We start from the raw sequence: 19,754 nt of genomic DNA, 5'->3' as shown, positions 1-19,754 counted from the left end.
GCCCCATAGATCCTGCCCCATAGATCCCCTGCCCCATAGATCCTGCCCCATAGATCCTACCCCATAGATCGCTGCCCCATAGATCCTGCCCCATAGATCCCTGCCCCATAGATCCCCTGCCACATAGATCCTGCCCCATAGATCCTGCCCCATAGATCCCGCCCCAAACTTGGGGGGTGACCCCAGCCCCACAAGTGACCCCAGCCCCAATAGTGACCCCTGCCCCACAAGTGACCCCAGCCCCACAAGTGACCCCAGCCCCACAAGTGACACCTGCCCCATAAGTGACCCCAGCCCCACAAGTGACCCCAGCCCCACAAGTGACCCCTGCCCCACAAGTGACCCCAGCCCCACAAGTGACCCCAGCCCCACAAGTGACACCTGCCCCATAAGTGACCCCAGCCCCACAAGTGACCCCAGCCCCACAAGTGACACCTGCCCCACAAGTGACCCCTGCCCCATAAGTGACCCCTGCCCCACAAGTAACCCCAGCCCCACAAGTGACCCCAGCCCACAAGTGACCCCTGCCCCACAAGTGACCCGAGCCCCACAAGTTACCCCTGCCCCACAAGTGACCCCAGCCCCATAAGTGACCCCTGCCCCACAAGTGACCCCTGCCCCACAAGTGACTCCAGCCCCATAAGTGACCCCAGCCCCACAAGTGACCCCTGCCCCACAAGTGACCCCTGCCCCACAAGTGACCCCAGCCCCACAAGTGACCCCTGCCCCACAAGTGACCCCTGCCCCACAAGTGACCCCAGCCCCATAAGCAGCCCCTGCCCCACAAGTGACCCCTGCCCCACAAGTGACCCCAGCCCCACAAGTGACCCCAGCCCCATAACTGGACCCAGCCCCACAAGTGACCCCAGCCCCACAAGTGCCCCAGCCCCACAAGTGACCCCTGCCCCACAAGTGACCCCTGCCCCATAAGTGACCCTGCCCCACAAGTGACCCCAGCCCCACAAGTTACCCCTGCCCCATAAGTAGACCCTGCCCCACAAGTGACCCCAGCCCCATAAGTGACCCCTGCCCCACAAGTGACCCCTGCCCCACAAGTGACCCCTGCCCCCACAAGTGACCCCTGCCCCATAACTGGACCCTGCCCCACAAGTGACCCCAGCCCCATAAGTGACCCCTGCCCCACAAGTGACCCCAGCCCCACAAGTGACCCCTGCCCCACAAGTGACCCCTGCCCCACAAGTGACCCCTGCCCCATAAGTGACCCCTGCCCAAGTGACCCCAGCCCCACAAGTGACCCCAGCCCCACAAGTGACCCCAGCCCCATAAGTAGCCCCTGACCCATAAGTGACCCCAGCCCCACAAGTGACCCCTGCCCCATAAGTGACCCCAGCCCCACAAGTGACCCCTGCCCCACAAGTGACCCCAGCCCCACAAGTGAGCCGTGCCCCACAAGTGACCCCTGCCCCACAAGTAGCCCCTGCCCCACAAGTGACCCCTGCCCCACAACTGACCCCAGCCCCACAAGTGACCCCTGCCCCATAAGTGACCCCTGCCCCACAAGTGACCCCTGCCCAAGTGACCCCAGCCCCACAAGTGACCCCAGCCCCACAAGTGACCCCTGCCCCATAAGTGACCCCTGCCCCACAAGTGACCCCTGCCCAAGTGACCCCAGCCCCACAAGTGACCCCTGCCCCACAAGTGACCCCTGCCCAAGTGACCCCAGCCCCAGAACTGGACCCAGCCCCACAAGTGACCCCTGCCCCACAAGTGACCCCAGCCCCATAAGTAGCCCCTGACCCACAAGTGACCCCAGCCCCACAAGTGACCCCAGCCCCATAAGTAGCCCCTGCCCCTTAAGTGACCCCAGCCCCACAAGTGACCCCAGCCCCACAAGTGACCCCTGCCCCACAAGTGACCCCAGCCCCACAAGTGACCCCAGCCCCACAAGTGACCCCAGCCCCAGAACTGGACCCAGCCCCACAAGTGACCCCAGCCCAAGTGACCCCTGCCCCATAAGTGACCCCAGCCCCACAAGTGACCCCAGCCCCACAAGTGACCCCTGCCCCACAAGTGACCCCAGCCCCACAAGTGACCCCAGCCCAAGTGACCCCTGCCCCACAAGTGACCCCAGCCCCACAAGTGACCCCAGCCCCATAACTGGACCCAGCCCCACAAGTGACCCCAGCCCCACAAGTGCCCCAGCCCCACAAGTGACCCCTGCCCCACAAGTGACCCCAGCCCCACAAGTTACCCCTGCCCCACAAGTGACCCCTGCCCCACAAGTGACCCCTGCCCCATAACTGGACCCTGCCCCACAAGTGACCCCAGCCCCATAAGTGACCCCAGCCCCACAAGTGACCCCAGCCCCACAAGTGACCCCAGCCCCACAAGTGACCCCTGCCCCACAAGTGACCCCTGCCCCATAAGTGACCCCTGCCCCATAAGTGACCCCTGCCCAAGTGACCCCAGCCCCACAAGTGACCCCAGCCCCATAAGTAGCCCCTGACCCATAAGTGACCCCAGCCCCACAAGTGACCCCTGCCCCATAAGTGACCCCAGCCCCACAAGTGACCCCTGCCCCACAAGTGACCCCAGCCCCACAAGTGAGCCGTGCCCCACAAGTGACCCCTGCCCCACAAGTAGCCCCTGCCCCACAAGTGACCCCTGCCCCACAACTGACCCCAGCCCCACAAGTGACCCCTGCCCCATAAGTGACCCCTGCCCCACAAGTGACCCCTGCCCAAGTGACCCCAGCCCCACAAGTGACCCCAGCCCCACAAGTGACCCCAGCCCCACAAGTGACCCCAGCCCCATAAGTAGCCCCTGACCCATAAGTGACCCCAGCCCCACAAGTGACCCCTGCCCCACAAGTGACCCCTGACCCATAAGTGACCCCAGCCCCACAAGTGACCCCAGCCCCAGAACTGGACCCAGCCCCACAAGTGACCCCAGCCCCACAAGTGACCCCAGCCCCATAAGTAGCCCCTGACCCACAAGTGACCCCAGCCCCACAAGTGACCCCAGCCCCATAAGTAGCCCCTGCCCCTTAAGTGACCCCAGCCCCACAAGTGACCCCAGCCCCACAAGTGACCCCACCCCAAGTGACCCCTGCCCCACAAGTGACCCCTGCCCCATAAGTAGCCCCTGCCCCATAAGTGACCCCAGCCCCATAAGTAACCCCTGCCCCACAAGTGACCCCAGCCCCATAAGTAGCCCCTGCCCCACAAGTGACCCCAGCCCCACAAGTGACCCCAGCCCCACAAGTGACCCCAGCCCAAGTGACCCCAGCCCCACAAGTGACCCCAGCCCCACAAGTGACCCCTGCCCCATAAGTGACCCCAGCCCCACAAGTGACCCCAGCCCCACAAGTGACCCCAGCCCCACAAGTGACCCCAGCCCCACAAGTGACCCCTGCCCCACAAGTGACCCCTGCCCCACAAGTGACCCCAGCCCCACAAGTGAGCCGTGCCCCACAAGTGACCCCAGCCCCACAAGTGACCCCAGCCCAAGTGACCCCAGCCCCATAAGTGACCCCTGCCCCACAAGTGACCCCAGCCCCACAAGTGACCCCAGCCCCACAAGTGACCCCTGCCCCACAAGTGACCCCAGCCCCACAAGTGACCCCTGCCCCACAAGTGACCCCAGCCCAAGTGACCCCAGCCCCACAAGTGACCCCACAGGGACCCCACATTGGGGTCGCTGCGGGGTTGGGACGGGGTCAGGGCGCCGGGGCCGAAACGGGGCCGGAAAGGGGGAAATCGGGCAAAAAGGGGAAATGGGGCCAAAATGGGGAAAAAAAAGGGGATAATGGGGACCAAAAGGGGACAATGGGGCCAAAAAGGGGACAATGGGGACAAAATGGGGACAAAAAGGGGAAAATGGGGACGAAAAGGGGCCAAAAAGGGGAGAACGGGGACAAGAAGGAGACAGTGGGGCTGAAAAGGGGACAATGGGGCCAAAAAGGGGCCAAAAAGGGTCAAAAAGGGGACAATGGGGCCAAAATGGGGAAAAAAGGGGACAATGGGGCCAAAGAGGACAATGGGGCTGAAAAGGGGCCAAAAAGGGGAAAATGGGGATGAAAAGGGGATGTTGGGGCCAAGACGGGGGCAATGGGGCCAAAAGGGGGAAATGGGGCCGAAAAGGGGCCAATGGGGCCGCAGAGGGTCCGGGGCCAGGCTCTGCGGGGACACCGGGAGCATCACGAAGACCTCGGCGGCCACCACGAGGGGCCTCGGGGGCCACCTTGGCGACCTCGGTGGCCGTTTTGGGGGGCTTTGGTGGCCATCTCGGGGGCTTTGGTGGCCATCATGAAGACCTCGGTGGCCATTCTGATCGCGTTGGCCATCACAAAGACCTTGGTGGCCACCACGAGGACCTTGGTGGCCAGCATGGGGACCTTGGTGGCCACCACGAAGACCTCGGTGGCCATTTTAGGGCTCTTGGTGGCCCCCACGAAGACCTCAGTGGCCATTTTAGGGCTCTTGGTGGCCACCACGAGGACCTCGGTGGCCATTCCGACCTTGTTGGCCATCACGAAGACCTCGATGGCCATCACGGTGTCCTCAGTGGCCACCACGAACACCTCGGTGGCTACCATAAGGATCTTGGTGGCCCCCACGAGGACCTCGGTGGCCATTTTAGGGCTCTCGCTGGCCCCCACGAGGCCTTTGGGGGCCGTTCCGCTCTTGGTGGCCACCAGGAGGACCTCGATGGCCATCATGGTGACCTCGGTGGCCATCATGAAGACCATGGTGGCCATCACGAAGACCTCGGTGGCCACCACGAAGACCTCGGTGGCCATTTTATGGCTCTTGGTGGCCCCCAGGAGGACCTTGGTGGCCAGTCTGATCTTGTTGGCCACCACGAAGACCTCGATGGCCAGCATGGTGACCTCGGTGACCGCCATGAAGACCTCAGTGGCCACCACGAACACCTCGGTGGCTACCATAAGGATCTTGGTGGCCCCCACGAGGACCTTGGTGGCCATTCCGACCTTGGTGGCCACCACGAAGACCTCAGTGGCTGCCATGAAAGACCTCGGTGGCCAGCATGAAGACCTCAGTGGCCACCACGAGGACCTCAGTGGCCATTATAAGGACCTTGGTGGCCAACATGAGGACCCTGGTGGCCACCACGGGGACCTCGATGGCCATCACGAAGACCATGATCATCTTGGTGGCCATCATGAAAACCATGGTGGCCACCACGAAGACCTCGGTGGCCACTGGATGGATCCTGGTAGTCCCCAACGAAGACCTCGGTGGCCATTTTAGGGCTCTTGGTGGCCCCCACTAGGACCTTGGTGGCCATTCCGACCCTGTTGGCCACCACGAAGACCTCGGTGGCCACCAGACAGATCCTGGTGGCCCCCACGGAGACCTTGGTGGCCACTGGATGGATCTTGGTGGCCCCCACAAGGACCTCGGTGGCCATTTTAGGGATCTTGGTGGCCCCCACGAGGACCTATGGTGGCCATTCCAACCTTGTTGGCCACCACGAAGCCCTCAGTGGCCGCCATGAAGACCTCGGTGGCCAACACGAGGACCCTGGTGGCCACCACGGGGACCTTGATGGCCATCACGAAGACCATGATCATCTTGGTGGCCATCATGAAGACCATGGTGGCCACCACGAAGACCTCGGTGGCCACTGGATGGATCCTGGTAGTCCCCAACGAAGACCTCGGTGGCCATTTTAGGGCTCTTGGTGGCCCCCACGAGGACCTTGGTGGCCATTCCGACCTTGGTGGCCCCCACGAGGCCCTCGGTGGCCATTTTAGGGCTCTTGGTGGCCCCCACGAGGCCCTCGGTGGCCATTCCCCTCTTGCTGGTGGCTGGGGGGCGGGGCCTACCCGGTAGGGGCGGGGCACGGGCGGCCAATCGGGGAGCGGGGGGGGGGGGGGCGGCACTGGGGGCGTCCCCGTGGCCACCGCCACCAGCGGGGACACGGGGGGACACGGGGACAATGGAGTCAAGGGGGCAATGGGGGCAGTGGGGACAATGGGGTCAAGGGGACAATGGGGTCGATGGGGTCAATGGGGGCAATGGGGACATTGGGGGCAATGGGGGCAATGGGGGCAATGGGGAACAATGGGGGCAATGGGGTCGATGGGGGCAATGGGGGCAATGGGGACAATGGGGACAATGGGGGCAATGGGGGCAATGGGGACAATGGGGGCGATGGGGGCAATGGGGACAATGGGGACAATGGGGGCAATGGGGGCAATGGGGGCAATGGGGACAATGGGGACAATGGGGACAATGGGGGCAATGGGGTCAAGGGGGACAATGGGGGCAATGGGGGCAATGGGGGCAATGGGGGTAATGGGAGCAATGGGGACGATGGGGTCGATGGGGTCAATGGGGGCAATGGGGACAATGGGGGCAATGGGGACAATGGGGGCGATGGGGACAATGGGGGCGATGGGAGGCAATGGGGACAATGGGGACAATGGGGACAATGGGAGCAATGGGGGCAATGGGGAGCAATGGGGAGCAATGGGGGCCATGGGGGCAATGGGGGCAATGGGGAGCAATGGGGGCAATGGGGACAATGGGGGCAATGGGGGCAATGGGGAGCAATGGGGACGATAAGTCGATGGGGTCAATGGGGGCAATGGGGACAATGGGGGCAATGGGAACAATGGGGGCGATAGAACAATGGGGGCGATGGGGAACAATGGGGACAATGGGGACAATGGGGACAATGGGGGCAATGGGGAAGCAATGGGGGCAATGGGGGCAGAAGAGCAATGGGAGCAATGGGGGCAATGGGGGCAATGGGAGCAATGGGGGCAATGGGGAACAATGGGAGTCAATGGGGGCAATGGGAGGCAGTGGGGACAATGGGGACAATGGGGTCAATGGGGACAATGGGGAGCAATTAAGTCAATGGGGACAATGGGGGCAATGGGGGCAATGGGGGCAATGGGGGGCAATGGGGACAATGGGGGCAATGGGGACAATGGGGACAATGGGGGCAATGGGGGCAATGGGGTCGATGGGGACAATGGGGGCAATGGGGACAATGGGGGCAATGGGGACAATGGGGGCAATGGGGGCAATGGGGGCAATGGGGTCGATGGGGACAATGGGAGCAATGGGAGGCAATGGGGACAATGGGGGCAATGGGGACAATGGGGGCAATGGGGTCGATGGGGGCAATGGGGGCAATGGGGAGCAATGGGGGCAATGGGGACAATGGGGGCAATGGGGGCAATGGGGGCAATGGGGGCAATGGGGGCAATGAGGACAATGGGGTCAATGGGGAGCAATGGGGGCAGTGGGGACAATGGGGACAATGGGGTCAATGGGGACAATGGGGGCAATGGGGTCAATGGGGACAATGGGGGCAATGGGGGCAATGGGGGCAATGGGGGCAATGGGGACAATGGGGGCAATGGGGACAATGGGGACAATGGGGGCAATGGGGGCAATGGGGTCGATGGGGACAATGGGGGCAATGGGGACAATGGGGGCAATGGGGACAATGGGGGCAATGGGGGCAATGGGGGCAATGGGGTCGATGGGGACAATGGGGGCAATGGGGGCAATGGGGACAATGGGGGCAATGGGGACAATGGGGGCAATGGGGTCGATGGGGGCAATGGGGGCAATGGGGCCCTTGGGGCCATTTTGGGAGCCATTTGGGGCCATCTTGGGGCCATTTTGGGGCTGTTGAGGCCATTTTGGGGCCATTGGGTCCATTTTGGGTCCATTTGGGGCCATTTTGGGGCCATTTTGGGAGCCATTTTGGGGCCTTTTGGGTCCCTTTGGGGTCCCCAAATGTCCCCAAAATGTCCCCAAAGTCCCCTAAGGGTCCCCAAAATGTCCCCGAAGTGTCCCCAAATGTCCCCAAAATGTCCCCAATGACCCCAAAGTGTCCCCAAAGCGCCCCCAGGTGTCCCCGGGGGTCCCCACCACCCCTAAATGTCCCCCCCCCCCGGCGTCCCCAAAACGTCCCCCGGTGTCCCCAAGGTGCCACGGAAGAGGCGGACGCAGGCGGGGCTGGGGGCGGAGCCTTGTTGGGGGGCGGGGCCAGCGGGGGCGGGGCCGGCTCAGTCCCGCCACGTCACCTCCACCTCGTCCGTGCGGTACCTGGGGGCGGGGGCGGTGTCAGCGCGGCGCCGTCGGCATTGTCACCGGCATTGTCACCCGCGTCATTGTCATCGTCATTGTCACCGTGTCACCGTCATTGTCATCGCGTCATTGTCATTGTCACTGTGTCATTGTCACCGTGTCATTGTCATCGTCATTGTCATTGCGTCATTGTCATCGTCATTGTCATCACGTCATTGTCATTGTCACCGCGTCATTGTCACCATGTCATTGTCATCGTCATCGTCATTGTCATCACGTCATTGTCATTGTCACCGTATCATTGTCACCGTGTCATTGTCATCGTCATTGTCATTGTCACCGTGTCATTGTCACCGTGTTGTTGTCACCGTGTCACCGTCATCGTCATCGTCATTGTCACCGTGTCGTTGTCACCGTGTCGTCACCGTCATCGTCACCGTGTCATCGTCATTGTCATCGCGTCATTGGCATTGTCATCACTGTCACCGTGTCATTGTCACCGTGTCATTGTCATCGTGTCATTGTCATTGGCACCGTGTCATTGGCACTGTCATCATGTCATTGGCATTGTCACCGCGTCATTGTCATCACATCATTGTCATTGTCACCGTCATTGTCATTGTGTCATCGTCATTGTCACCACGTCATTGTCATCGCGACATTGTCATTGTGTCATCGTCACTGTCACCGTGTCATTGTCACCATGTCATTGTCACCATGTCATTGGCACCATGTCATTGGCACCGTGTCATCGTCATTGTCATCGCGTCATTGTCATCGCGTCATTGTCATTGTCATCACCATTGTCACCACGTCACCATAGTCACTGTGTCATTGTCATTACGTCATTGTCATTGTCACCACCTCATTGTCATTGAGTCATCACTGTGTCATCGTTGTCATCGTGTCACTTGTCATTGTCACCACGTCATTGTCATCGTCATTGTCACTGAGTTGTCATCGCATCATCATTGTCACCATGTCATTGTCGTCGTGTCATTGTCATTGGGTCACTTGTCATTGTCATCGTGTCATTGTCACCGTGTCATTGTCATCGTGTCACCGTCGCCGCGTCATCGTCACCACAGTGTCCCCACCCCTCGGGTCCCCTCGGTGTCCCCAACACCCCCGCCGTCCCCAACGTCCCTCAATGTCCCCAAGGTCCCCCATGTCCCCATCCCCAACATCCTTGATGTCCCCAACGTCCCCAACGTCCCCAACGCCCCCCATGTCCCCAAGGTCCCCGATGTCCCCAAGATCCCCAATGTCCCCAATGCCCTCGGTGTCCCCAACGTCCCCCATGTCCCCGATGTCCCCAAGGTCCTCGATGTCCCCAACGCCCCCACGTCCCCGATGTCCCCAAGATCCCCCATGTCCCCAATGCCCTCGGTGTCCCCAATGTCCCCGATGTCCCCAACGTCCCCGATGTCCCCAAGGTCCCCCATGTCCCCAATGCCCTCGGTGTCCCCAATGTCCCCCATGTCCCCAAGGTCCCCCATGTCCCCAATGCCCTTGGTGTCCCCAACGTCCCCGATGTCCCCAACGTCCCTGATGTCCCCAAGGTCCCCCATGTCCCCAAGATCCCCGATGTCCCCAATGCCCTCGGTGTCCCCAACGTCCCCCATGTCCCCAAGGTCCCCCATGTCCCCAAGGTCCCCCATGTCCCCAAGGTCCTCGACGCCCCCAACACCCCCAACACCCCCAACGTCCCCGATGTCCCTGACGTCCCCGATGTCCCCAATGTCCCCAACGCCCCCCACGTCCCCGATGTCCCCAAGGTCCCCCATGTCCCCAGGGTCCTCCATGTCCCCAATGCCCTTGGTGTCCCCAACACCCCCAACACCCCCCACGTCCCCGATGTCCCCAACATCCCCAACGTCCCCGATGTCCCCAACATCCCCAACGTCCCCGATGTCCCCAACACCCCCGACGCCCCCGACATCCCCGATGTCCCCAACACCCCCGACGCCCCCATGTCCCCCACGCCCCCGACGTCCCCGACAATGTCCCCGCAGACGCCCCCACCTCTGGGTGACCCCGGAGCGGGCGATGTCGGTCACCTGCCCCGTCCGCAGCATCTCCCAGCCGGCCTGGGCGATCATGGCGCCGTTGTCCACGCAGAACCTGGGGACGGGCGGCCGCCACCGTGTCCCCAACGCATCCCCAACGTGTCCCCACGCGTCCCCGGCGTCCCCAAAGTGTCCCCAAGTGTCCCCAACGCGTCCCCACCTCTCGTCGCTGGCGCAGAGCCGGGCCCCGCGGGCGGCGCACATCTCCTGCAGCATCTCCTGGAGGCGCTGGTTGCCTGCGGGGACATCGAGGTGGCCGTGTCCCCTCCCCCCGTGTCCCCTCCCCCCCCCCCGTGTCCCCTCCCCCCCCAGTGTCCCCAACTCACAGCCGACCCCGCCCACCAGCAGCAGCTCGGGCGCCCGGGTCAGGGCCATGGCGCGCTCCGTCACCTCCACCAGCATGGCGAACGCCGTCTCCTGCCACCGACGGGGCCAACGGTGTCCCCAAGGGGCCAACGGTGTCCCCAAGGGGTCACCCGATGACCTTTGGGGTCACCCAATGGCCCTCGGGGTCACCCACGACCCTACGGGGTCGCCCGACCCCGTTGACGTCACCCAACCCCGTCGACGTCACCCAGCCCTTGGTGGCACCCAACCCTTTGGGGTCACCCAACCTTGTGGGGTCACCCAACCCCTTCATACCCCCAAAACCCACTCAATATCCCCCCAAACCCACTTAATATCCCCCCAACCCCCCCCCAATATACTCCAAAACCCCCATAAGAACCCCAAAAGCTCATGAATGGCCCCCAAAAAAACCTTAAGAACCCTCCAAACCCCTTTAAGAACCCTCAAAATCCCTGAAATTTCCCCCAAATCTCCTTAAAACCCCCCAAATACCCCCAAATCTCCTCAAAACCCCTCAAATACCCCCATAAGAACCCCAAAAGCCCATGAATGGACCCCAAAAAACCCTTAAGAACCCTCAAAAATCCTTTAAGAATGCTCAGAATCCCTTAAAAGTCCCCCAAATCCCCATAAAAACATCCAAAACCCCCATAAGAACCCCAAAAGCCCATGAATCGTCCCCAAAAAACCGCTTAAGAACCCTCAAAAATCCTTTAAGAATAGTCAAAATCCCTTAAAATCCCCCCAAATCTCCTTAAAACCCCCCAAACCCCCATAAGAACCCCAAAAGCCCACGAATGGACCCCCAAAAAACCTTAAGAACCCTCAAAACCCCTTTAAGAACCCTCAAAATCCTTGAAAATTCCCCGAAATCTCCTTAAAACCCCCCCAAATACCCCCAAATCTCCTCAAAACCCCTCAAATACCCCCCATAAGAACCCCAAAAGTCCATGAATGGCCCCCAAAAAACCTTAAGAACCCTCAAAAACACTTTAAGAATCCTCAGAATCCCTTAAAATTCCCCCAAATCCCCTTAAAACCCCCCAAAACCCCCATAAGAACCCCAAAAGTTCATGAATGGCCCCCAAAAAAACTTAAGAACCCTCAAAAACCCCCTTTAGAACCCTCAAAATCCCTTAAAAGCCCCCCAAAACCCCTTGAATTTCCCCCAAAACCCCCTAAAGCCCCCCAAAACCCGTTAACAACACCCAAAACCCATTAACAAGCCCCAAAACCCCCCTGAGAAACCCTCAAAACCCCTCAAGAACCCCCAAAACCCACTAAAGAGCCCCAAAAGTTCATGAACGATCCCCTCAAAACCCCTGAAGAACCCCAAAACCCCGCAAACAGCCCCCAAAAGCCCCTTAAAAACCCCAAAACCCCTTAAATTCCCCCCAAAACCCCTCGACGACCTCCCCCAACCCCCCGTAATCCACCCCAAAACCCCCTTAAGACCCCAAAAGCTCCTTAAGAACCCCAAAACCCCTTGAAATCCCCCAAAACCCTCAAAACCCCTGAAGAACCCCAAAACCCCATAAACAGCCCCCAAAAGCCCCTTAAAAACCCCCAAACCCCTTAAATTCCCCCCAAAACCCCTTGACGACCTCCCTCAACCCGCCGTAACTCACCCCAAACCCCCGAAGACCCCCAAAGCCCCTTAAGAACCCCAAACCCCCTGAAATCCCCCCAAATCCCCTCAAAACCCCTTAAGAACCCCGAAACCCCAAAAACAGCCCCGAAAAGCCCATAAACAGCCCCAAAAATCCCCTAAAAACCCCCAAACCCCTTAAATTCCCCCCAAAACCCTTGACGACCTCCCTCAACCCCCCGTAATCCACCCCAAAGCCCCCCGAAGACCCCCAAAGCCCCTTAAGAACCCCAAAACCCCTTGAAATCCCCCCAAATCCCCTTAAAAACCCTAAAACCCCCTTAAGAGCCCCAAAACCCCATAAACAGCCCCAAAGCCCCTTAAGAACCCCAAAACCCTTAAATTCCCCCCAAAACCCCTTGACGACCTCCCTCAACCCCCCGTAATCCACCCCAAACCCCCCGAAGACCCCCAAAGCCCCTTAAGAACCCCAAAACCCCTTAAAATCCCCCCAAATCCCCTCAAAACCCTTAAGAACCCCAAAACCCCGCAAACAGCCTCAAAAAGCCCCTTAAAAACCCCAAAACCCCTTAAATTCCCCCCAAAACCCGCTGAAGACCTCCCTCAACCCCCGTAACCCACCCCAATCCCCCCCGAGGACCCCAAAAGCCCCTTACGAACCCCAAAACCCCATAAAACCCCCCAAAACCCCGTAATTCCCCCCCCCGGCCCTTTAATATCCCCCCGCTTCCCCCCAAAACCCCAAAATCGCTGGAATTTGCCCCAAAACCGCCCCCTACCTGCAGGGAGAAGCAGAGGTCCTCCGCGGTGGCCTCGCCGGTGGCCAGGAGCCGGGGGGCCACCGCCTTTGGGGTGGGGGGGACACGGGGCACGGTGACCGGGGGCCCCTCGGGGACATCGGGGTCCCCTTGGGGACATCTTGGGGGTTTTGGGGTCTTGATGACGTCATCACCCCTTTTGGGGACTTTGGGGGCCTTTTGGGGTCTTTGGGGGCCTTTTGGGGTCTTTGGGGACATCTTGGGGACATTGGGGACCTCTTGGGGACATCGGGGACCTCTTGGGGACATCGGGGTCTTCGTGGGGACGTTGGGGACATCTTGGGGGCTTTGGGGTCTTGATGATGTCACCACCCTTTTGGGGTCTTTGGGGACATCTTGGGGACTTTGGGGACCTTTTGGGGTTTTGGGGGCATTTTGGGGTTTTCGGGGACATCGGGGACCCCTTGGGGACATCGGGGACCCCTTGGGGACATCGTGGACCCCACAAGGGACATCGGGGTCTTCATGGGGATGTTGGGGACATCTTGGGGGCTTTGGGGTCTTGATGACGTCATCACCCTTTTGGGGACTTTGGGGACCTTTGGGGACTTTGGGGGCCTTTTGGGGGATTTGGGGACCTTTTGGGGACATCGGGGACATCTTGGGGACATCGGGGACCCCTTGGGATCATCAGGGTCTTCGTGGGGATGTTGGGGACATCTTGGGGGCTTTGGGGTCTTGATGACGTCATCACCCTTTTGGGGACTTTGGGGCCTTTGGGGGACTTTGGCGGCCTTTTGGGGTCTTTGGGGACCTTTTGGGGTCTTTGGGGGCCTTTTGGGGACTTTGGGGGCCTTTTGGGGTCTTCAGGGACCCCTTGGGGACATCGGGGACCCTATAAGGGACACCGGGGTCTTCATGGGGACGTTGGGGACATCTTGGGGGCTTTGGGGTCTTGATGACGTCATCACCCTTTTGGGGATGCTACGGCCCTTTTGGGGACTTTGGGGGCCTTTTGGGGTCTTTGGGGACCTTTGGGGTCTTTGGGGACCTTTGGGGACATCGGGGACCCCTTGGGGACATCGGGGACCTCACCTCGACGTGCGACAGCAGCCCCGAGAAGGAGACGTCCATGCCCTTCACCACGTAGGGCAGCTCCACCAGCTTGGTCCCCTGCGGCCATTTTGGGTCCGTTTTGGGCCGTTTTGGGCCATTTGGGGCCATTCTGGACCATTTTGGTCCACTTTGGGCCATTTTGGCCCATATTGGACCATTTGGGGCCATTTTGGGTCATTTTTGGTCCATTTTGGGGCCATTTTGGTCCATTTTGGTCCATTTTGGGTCATTTTGGTCCATTTTGGGGCAATTTTGGTCCATTTTGAGGCAATTTTGGTCCATTTTGGTCCATTTTGGTCCATTTTGGACCATTTGGGTCCATTTTGGGCCATTTTGGGCCATTTTGGGTCCATTTTTGGCCCATTGTGGGGACATTTTGGGTCGTTTGGGTCCATTTTGGTCCATTTGGGGCCATTTTTGGACCATTTCGTGCCATTTTAGTCCATTTTGGGCCATTTTGGTCCATTTTGGGGCATTCTGGGGCATTTTGGTCCATTTTGGTCCATGTGGGGCCATTTTGGAACATTTTGGTCCATTTGGGTCCATTTTGGGTCATTTTGGTCCATTTTGGGGCAATTTTGGTCCATTTTGGGTCCATTTTTGGCCATTTAGGTCCATTCTGGTCCATTTTGGTCCACTTTGGGCCATTTTGGTCCATATTGGACCATTTTGGTGCATTTTGGGCCATTTTGGGTCCATTTTGGGCCATTTTGGGTCCATTTTGGTCCATTTTGGACCATTTGGGGCCATTTTGGTCCACTTTGGGGCCATTTTGGTCCAATTTGGTCCATTTTGGGCCATTTTGGACCATTTTGGGCCATTTTGGGGTCAATTTGGTCCATTTGGGGTCAATTTTGGTCCATTTGGGGCCATTTGGGGTTATTTTGGGCCATTATGGGCCATTTTGGGCCATTTTGGGTCCATCTTGGGTCCATTTTGGTCCATTCTGGTCCATTTTGGTCCATTTTTTGGGGCCATCTTGGGTCCATTTTGGTCCATTTTGGTCCATTTTGGGGCCATTTTGGGGCCATTTTGGTCCATTTTGGTCCATTTTGGGTCCATTTTGGGGCCATTTTGGTCCATTTTGTTCCATTTTGGTCCATTCTGGTCCATTTTGGACCATTTTGGCCCATTTGGGTCCCGTTTTGGGCCATTTTGGGTCCATTTTGGCCCATTTTGGTCCCACTTGGGGCCATTTGGGGCCGCCTCGCTCACCTCTTGGCCAGCTGCTCGATGTTGTAGCCGGGGCTGGGGTCGTTGGAGATCTGCGGGGGACGCACACGCGTGTGACACGGGTGCGACACGCCAAGGCCACGCCAAGGACGCGCGTGGGACGCCCCCCACCTTGAGCGCGCGGGCGAAGCGGTCCAGGCAGTTGCCCACGGCGATGTCCAGCGTCTCGCCGAAGATGCGGGTAGCGCCGGCGCGAGAAGGCGATGACCTGCGGGGTGCGGGGGGGGGCGCCACGATGGCTCGCGGTAGCCCATAATATGGCGACATATCGCGATATAACGCCGATATCGCCCGATATCGCCCGATATTGCCCGATATTGCCCGATATTGCCCGATATCGCCCGATATTGCCCGATATCGCGCGATATCGCGACGGGGGGGGGGCGTACCTGGGTGTTGCCGCCGCTGACGTAGAGCACGAGGGGGTCGCGGGCGCGGGCCAGCAGGCGCCCCATCTCGATGTGCCCCACGCAGTGGTTGACGCCCAGCAGGGGCCGCCCCCAGAGCTGCGCCAGCGTCCGCGCCACCACCGCCACCACCGCCAGCGGCGCCCCCATGCCGGGGCCTGCGGGGGGGGGGGGCACGACACGCTAAGGACACGCTAAGGACATGCTAAGGGCGCGCGAAGGGCAAGGAGCTGTAGGGAAGCGCTGGACACGCTAAGAACACGCTAAGGGGAGGTTAAGGACACGCTAAGGAGGTCATTGGGAGGGAGAACACGCTAAGGACACGCTAAGGGGAGGTTAAGGACACGCTAAGGAGGTCGTTGGGAGGGAGAACACGCTAAGGACACACTAAGGGGAGGCTAACGACATGCTAAGGACACGCTAAGGAGGTCGTTGGGAGGGAGAACACTCTAAGGACACGCTAAGGACATGTTAAAGACACACTAAGGACACGTTAAAGGGGTCATTGGGAGGGAGAACACGCTAAGAACACGCTAAGGGGAGGTTAAGGACACGCTAAGGACATGCTAAGGAGGTCGTTGGGAGGGAGAACACGCTAAGGACATGCTAAGGGTGGATTAAGAACACGCTAAGGGCACGGTAAGGAGGTCGTTGCGAGGGAGAACACGCTAAGGACACATTAAGGGTGGATTAAGGACACGCTACGGACACGCTAAGGAGGCCATTGGGAGGGAGAACACGCTAAGAACATGCTAAGGACATGCTAAAGACACGCTAAGGACAAGCTAAAGGGTTGTTGGGAGAACACGCTAAGGACACGCTAAAGGAAGGCTAAGGACACGCTAAGGAGGTCGTTGGGAGGGAGAACACGCTAAGGACACGCTAAGGGTGGATTAAGAACACGCTAAGGACACGCTAAGGAGGTCGTTGGGAGGGAGAACACACTAAGAACACGCTAAGGGAGGTTAAGGACACACTAAGGAGGTCGTTGGGAGGTAGAACACGCTAAGGACATGCTAAGGGGAGGCTAAGGACACGCTAAGGATGTTGTTGGGAGGGAGAACACACTAAGAACACGCTAAGGATGGATTAAGGACACGCTACGGGCATGCTAAGGAGGTCGTTGGGAGGGAGAACACCCTAAGGACACGCTAAGGGTGGATTAAGGACACGCTACGGGCACGCCCTGAGGTCGGTGTGAGCAGGGACATGCTAAGAACACACTAAGAGCTGATGAAAAATACACTATGGGCACGGGAGGGACACAGTAAGGACACGCTAAGGACACACTAAGGGCACGCTAAAGCCATGTTAAGGACATGCTTAGAACAACCTAAAGACATGCTAAGAACACATTAAAGACACGGTAAGGACAAGTTAAGGTCATGCTAAGAACATGCTAAGGACATGTTAAAGACATGCTAAGGACACGCTGAGGGCACGCTTAGGACAACCTAACGACATACAAAGGACACGTTAAAGACATGGTAAGACCATGCTAAGGACACGCTAAGGACAGGTTAAAGACACATTAAAAACATGCTAAGGACATGTTAAAGACACGCTAACGACACACTAAGGCCACGTTAAGGACACGCTAAGGACATGCTTAGGACAGCCTAACGACATGCTAAGGACACGTTAAAGACACGGTAAGGACAGGTTAAGGCCATGCTAAGGACACGCAAAGGACACACTGAGGACATGTTAAGGACATGCTAAGGACAACCTCAGGACATACAAAGGACACGTTAAAGAGACATCAAGGACACGCCAAGGACACATTAAGGACAAGCTATGGACACGCTAAGGACACGCTAAGGCCATGTTAAGGACACACTAAGGGCACGTGTAGGACAACCTAAGGACATGTTAAAGACACATTAAGGACATGTTAAGGACACGCTAAAGACACGCTAGGGACACACTGAAGACACGCTAAGGACACACTAAGGCCATGTTAAGGACATGCTAAGGGCATGCTAAGGACAGGTTAAAGACACACTAAGGACATGCTAAGGACACGCTAAGGGCATGCTTAGGACAACCTAACGACATGCTAAGGACACGTTAAAGACACGGTAACAACAAGTTAAGGCCATGCTAAGGACACGCTAAGGACACTCTAAGGACACGCTTAGGGCAACCCAAGGACATGCTAAGGACACGTTAAGGACAGGTTGAGACCATGCTAAGAACATCCTAAGGACGCGCTAAGGCCATGCTAAGGCCATGCTAAGGACATGCCAAGGCCACATTAAGGCCATGCTCAGGACAACCTAAGAACACGCTAAGGACAGGTTAAAGACACGCTAAGGACATGCTAAGGACACGCTAAGGGCACGCTTAGGACAACCTAACGACATACAAAGGACACGTTAAAGACATGCTAAGGACAGGTTAAGGCCATGCTAAGGACACACCGAGAACACGCTAAGGACACGTTAAGGACACACTAAGGCCATGCTAAGGACACGCTAAGGACACGCTAAGGCCCCGCCAAGGCCCGGCACTGACCGCGGGTGAAGGCGACGGCGTCGACGTCGCGGGGCCGCAGCCCGGCCTCCTGCAGGGCCTCGGCCACCAGCCCCAGCACCGCCCCCCGGTGGTGCCCGCCCCGTGGGGCCGGGGGCGAAGCCTGGGGGGGGGGAGAGGGGTCAGAGGTCACCGCGGGGTCACGGGGAGGTCAAGGGTCACGGGGAGGTCAAGGGTCACGGGGAGGTCAAGGGTCACGGGGGGTGGGGGTCCCTTGGGGGTCGGGGGGCTGGGGGGGCGGGGTGAGGACTAGGGGGGAAGAGGTCACGGGGAGGGTAGGGGTCACGGGAGGGGTCAGGGGTCACGGGGGGTCAAGGGTCATGGGATGGGGTCATTGGGGTCACGGGGAGGTCAGGGGTCATGGGGAGGTCAGGGGTCGCGGGGGGTGGGGCTCAGACGGGCCGGGGGTGAAGACGGGGGGGAAGAGGTCACGGGGGCTGGGGGGTCAGGGGTCATGGGGGGTCAGGGGTCACGGGGGTCAAAGGTCATGGGCTGGGGTCATGGGGAGGTCAGGGGTCATGAGGAGGTCAGGGGTCACGGGGGGGGAGGGGGTCAGGGGGGCTGGGGGTGAAGAATGGGGGGGAGAGGTCACAGGGGGGCAGGGGTCACGGCAGGGGCAGGGGTCACCGCGGGGTCAGAGGTCATGTGCCGGGGTCACGTGGGGTCAGGGGTCGTGGGGGGAGGGATCATGGAGGGGGAGGGGCGACGGGGGGAGGGTTTTGGGGGGGTGGCAGCTGGGCGGTGACGTCACCGGGGTGTGTGTGATGATGTCATAGGGCAGGGCGATGACATCATCGGGGTGGTGACGTCATACCGGGGGTGGTGACGGGGGTGATGACGTCATAGGAGGGGCGATGACATCATACAGAGGGCGGTGACATCATAGGAGGGGGGTGAGGGCGGTAAAAGGGGGCGGGGCATGGAGGGGGTGGCACGGAGGGGGCGGGGCCTGGGAGAGTGACGTCACGGGGGAGGGGCTCCGGGGGTGACGTCACGCGGTGGGGGGGCAGTGATGTCATCGGGGGAGGGGCGCGGTGATGTCATAAGGGGGGAGGGGCCTGGGGGAGGGGAAGCGACTTCGGGGGGAGGGGCTATGGGGGAGTGACGTCACGGGGGGCGGGGTCTAGGGGCGTGACGTCACGGGGGCGGGGCCTAGGGAGCATGACGTCACATGGATGGGGGGTCCCCGTGACGTCACGGGGGGCGGGGTCTGGGGGCGTGACGCCACGGGGGGGGGGGCTCCCGGGCGGTGACGTCATTAGGAGTGGGACGGGGGGGGGGGAGTGACGTCACCCGGGCAGGGGGGTGGGTGGGTCGAGCCCCGTGACGTCACTTCCGCTCACCGTGCCCCGGCGGCGTGACGTAGGTGGCGCGGCGGTTGCTGAGCACGCGCCCGTCGCGCACCAGCCCCGCCCCCACCTTGTTGGCCGAGCCCTCCAGCCCCAGCACCGTCGGCATCGCTGACGTCACCGCCGACGTCACCGCCGACGTCACCGCCGACGTCACCGCCGACGTCACCGCCGCCGCCGCCGCCTCCCCTCCTCCTCCCGCCGCCGCCGCCGCCTCCCCCGCGCCGCTGCGCTTCCGCTTCCGGCCCGCGCGGCCTCACTTCCGGTACCTCCGCCCGGCGTCACTTCCGC

General features: G+C 60.0%; 1 protein-coding gene across 1 annotated transcript; it reads right to left on the bottom strand.

Annotated features, from left to right (window-relative positions):
* Positions 1-7,966: 7,966 nt before the first annotated feature.
* OSGEP (tRNA N6-adenosine threonylcarbamoyltransferase) lies at positions 7,967-19,705 on the bottom strand. The gene is given in 13 exon segments (XM_066987337.1): positions 7,967-8,057; positions 10,065-10,163; positions 10,269-10,344; positions 10,435-10,525; positions 12,845-12,910; positions 13,919-13,997; positions 15,155-15,204; positions 15,284-15,352; positions 15,354-15,380; positions 15,562-15,737; positions 18,097-18,190; positions 18,192-18,217; positions 19,458-19,705. Coding segments are annotated over 13 exon segments (1,008 nt in total). The 5' UTR covers positions 19,573-19,705; the 3' UTR covers positions 7,967-8,017.
* Between the last annotated feature and the right edge of the window lie 49 nt (positions 19,706-19,754).

The sequence above is a fragment of the Anser cygnoides genome, chromosome W, assembly GCF_040182565.1.
Source record: "Anser cygnoides isolate HZ-2024a breed goose chromosome W, Taihu_goose_T2T_genome, whole genome shotgun sequence".
Classification (NCBI taxonomy): Eukaryota; Metazoa; Chordata; class Aves; order Anseriformes; family Anatidae; genus Anser; species Anser cygnoides.
The sequence above is the reverse complement of the archived record's forward strand: the minus strand, read 5'-3'. Positions and strand labels throughout refer to the sequence as shown.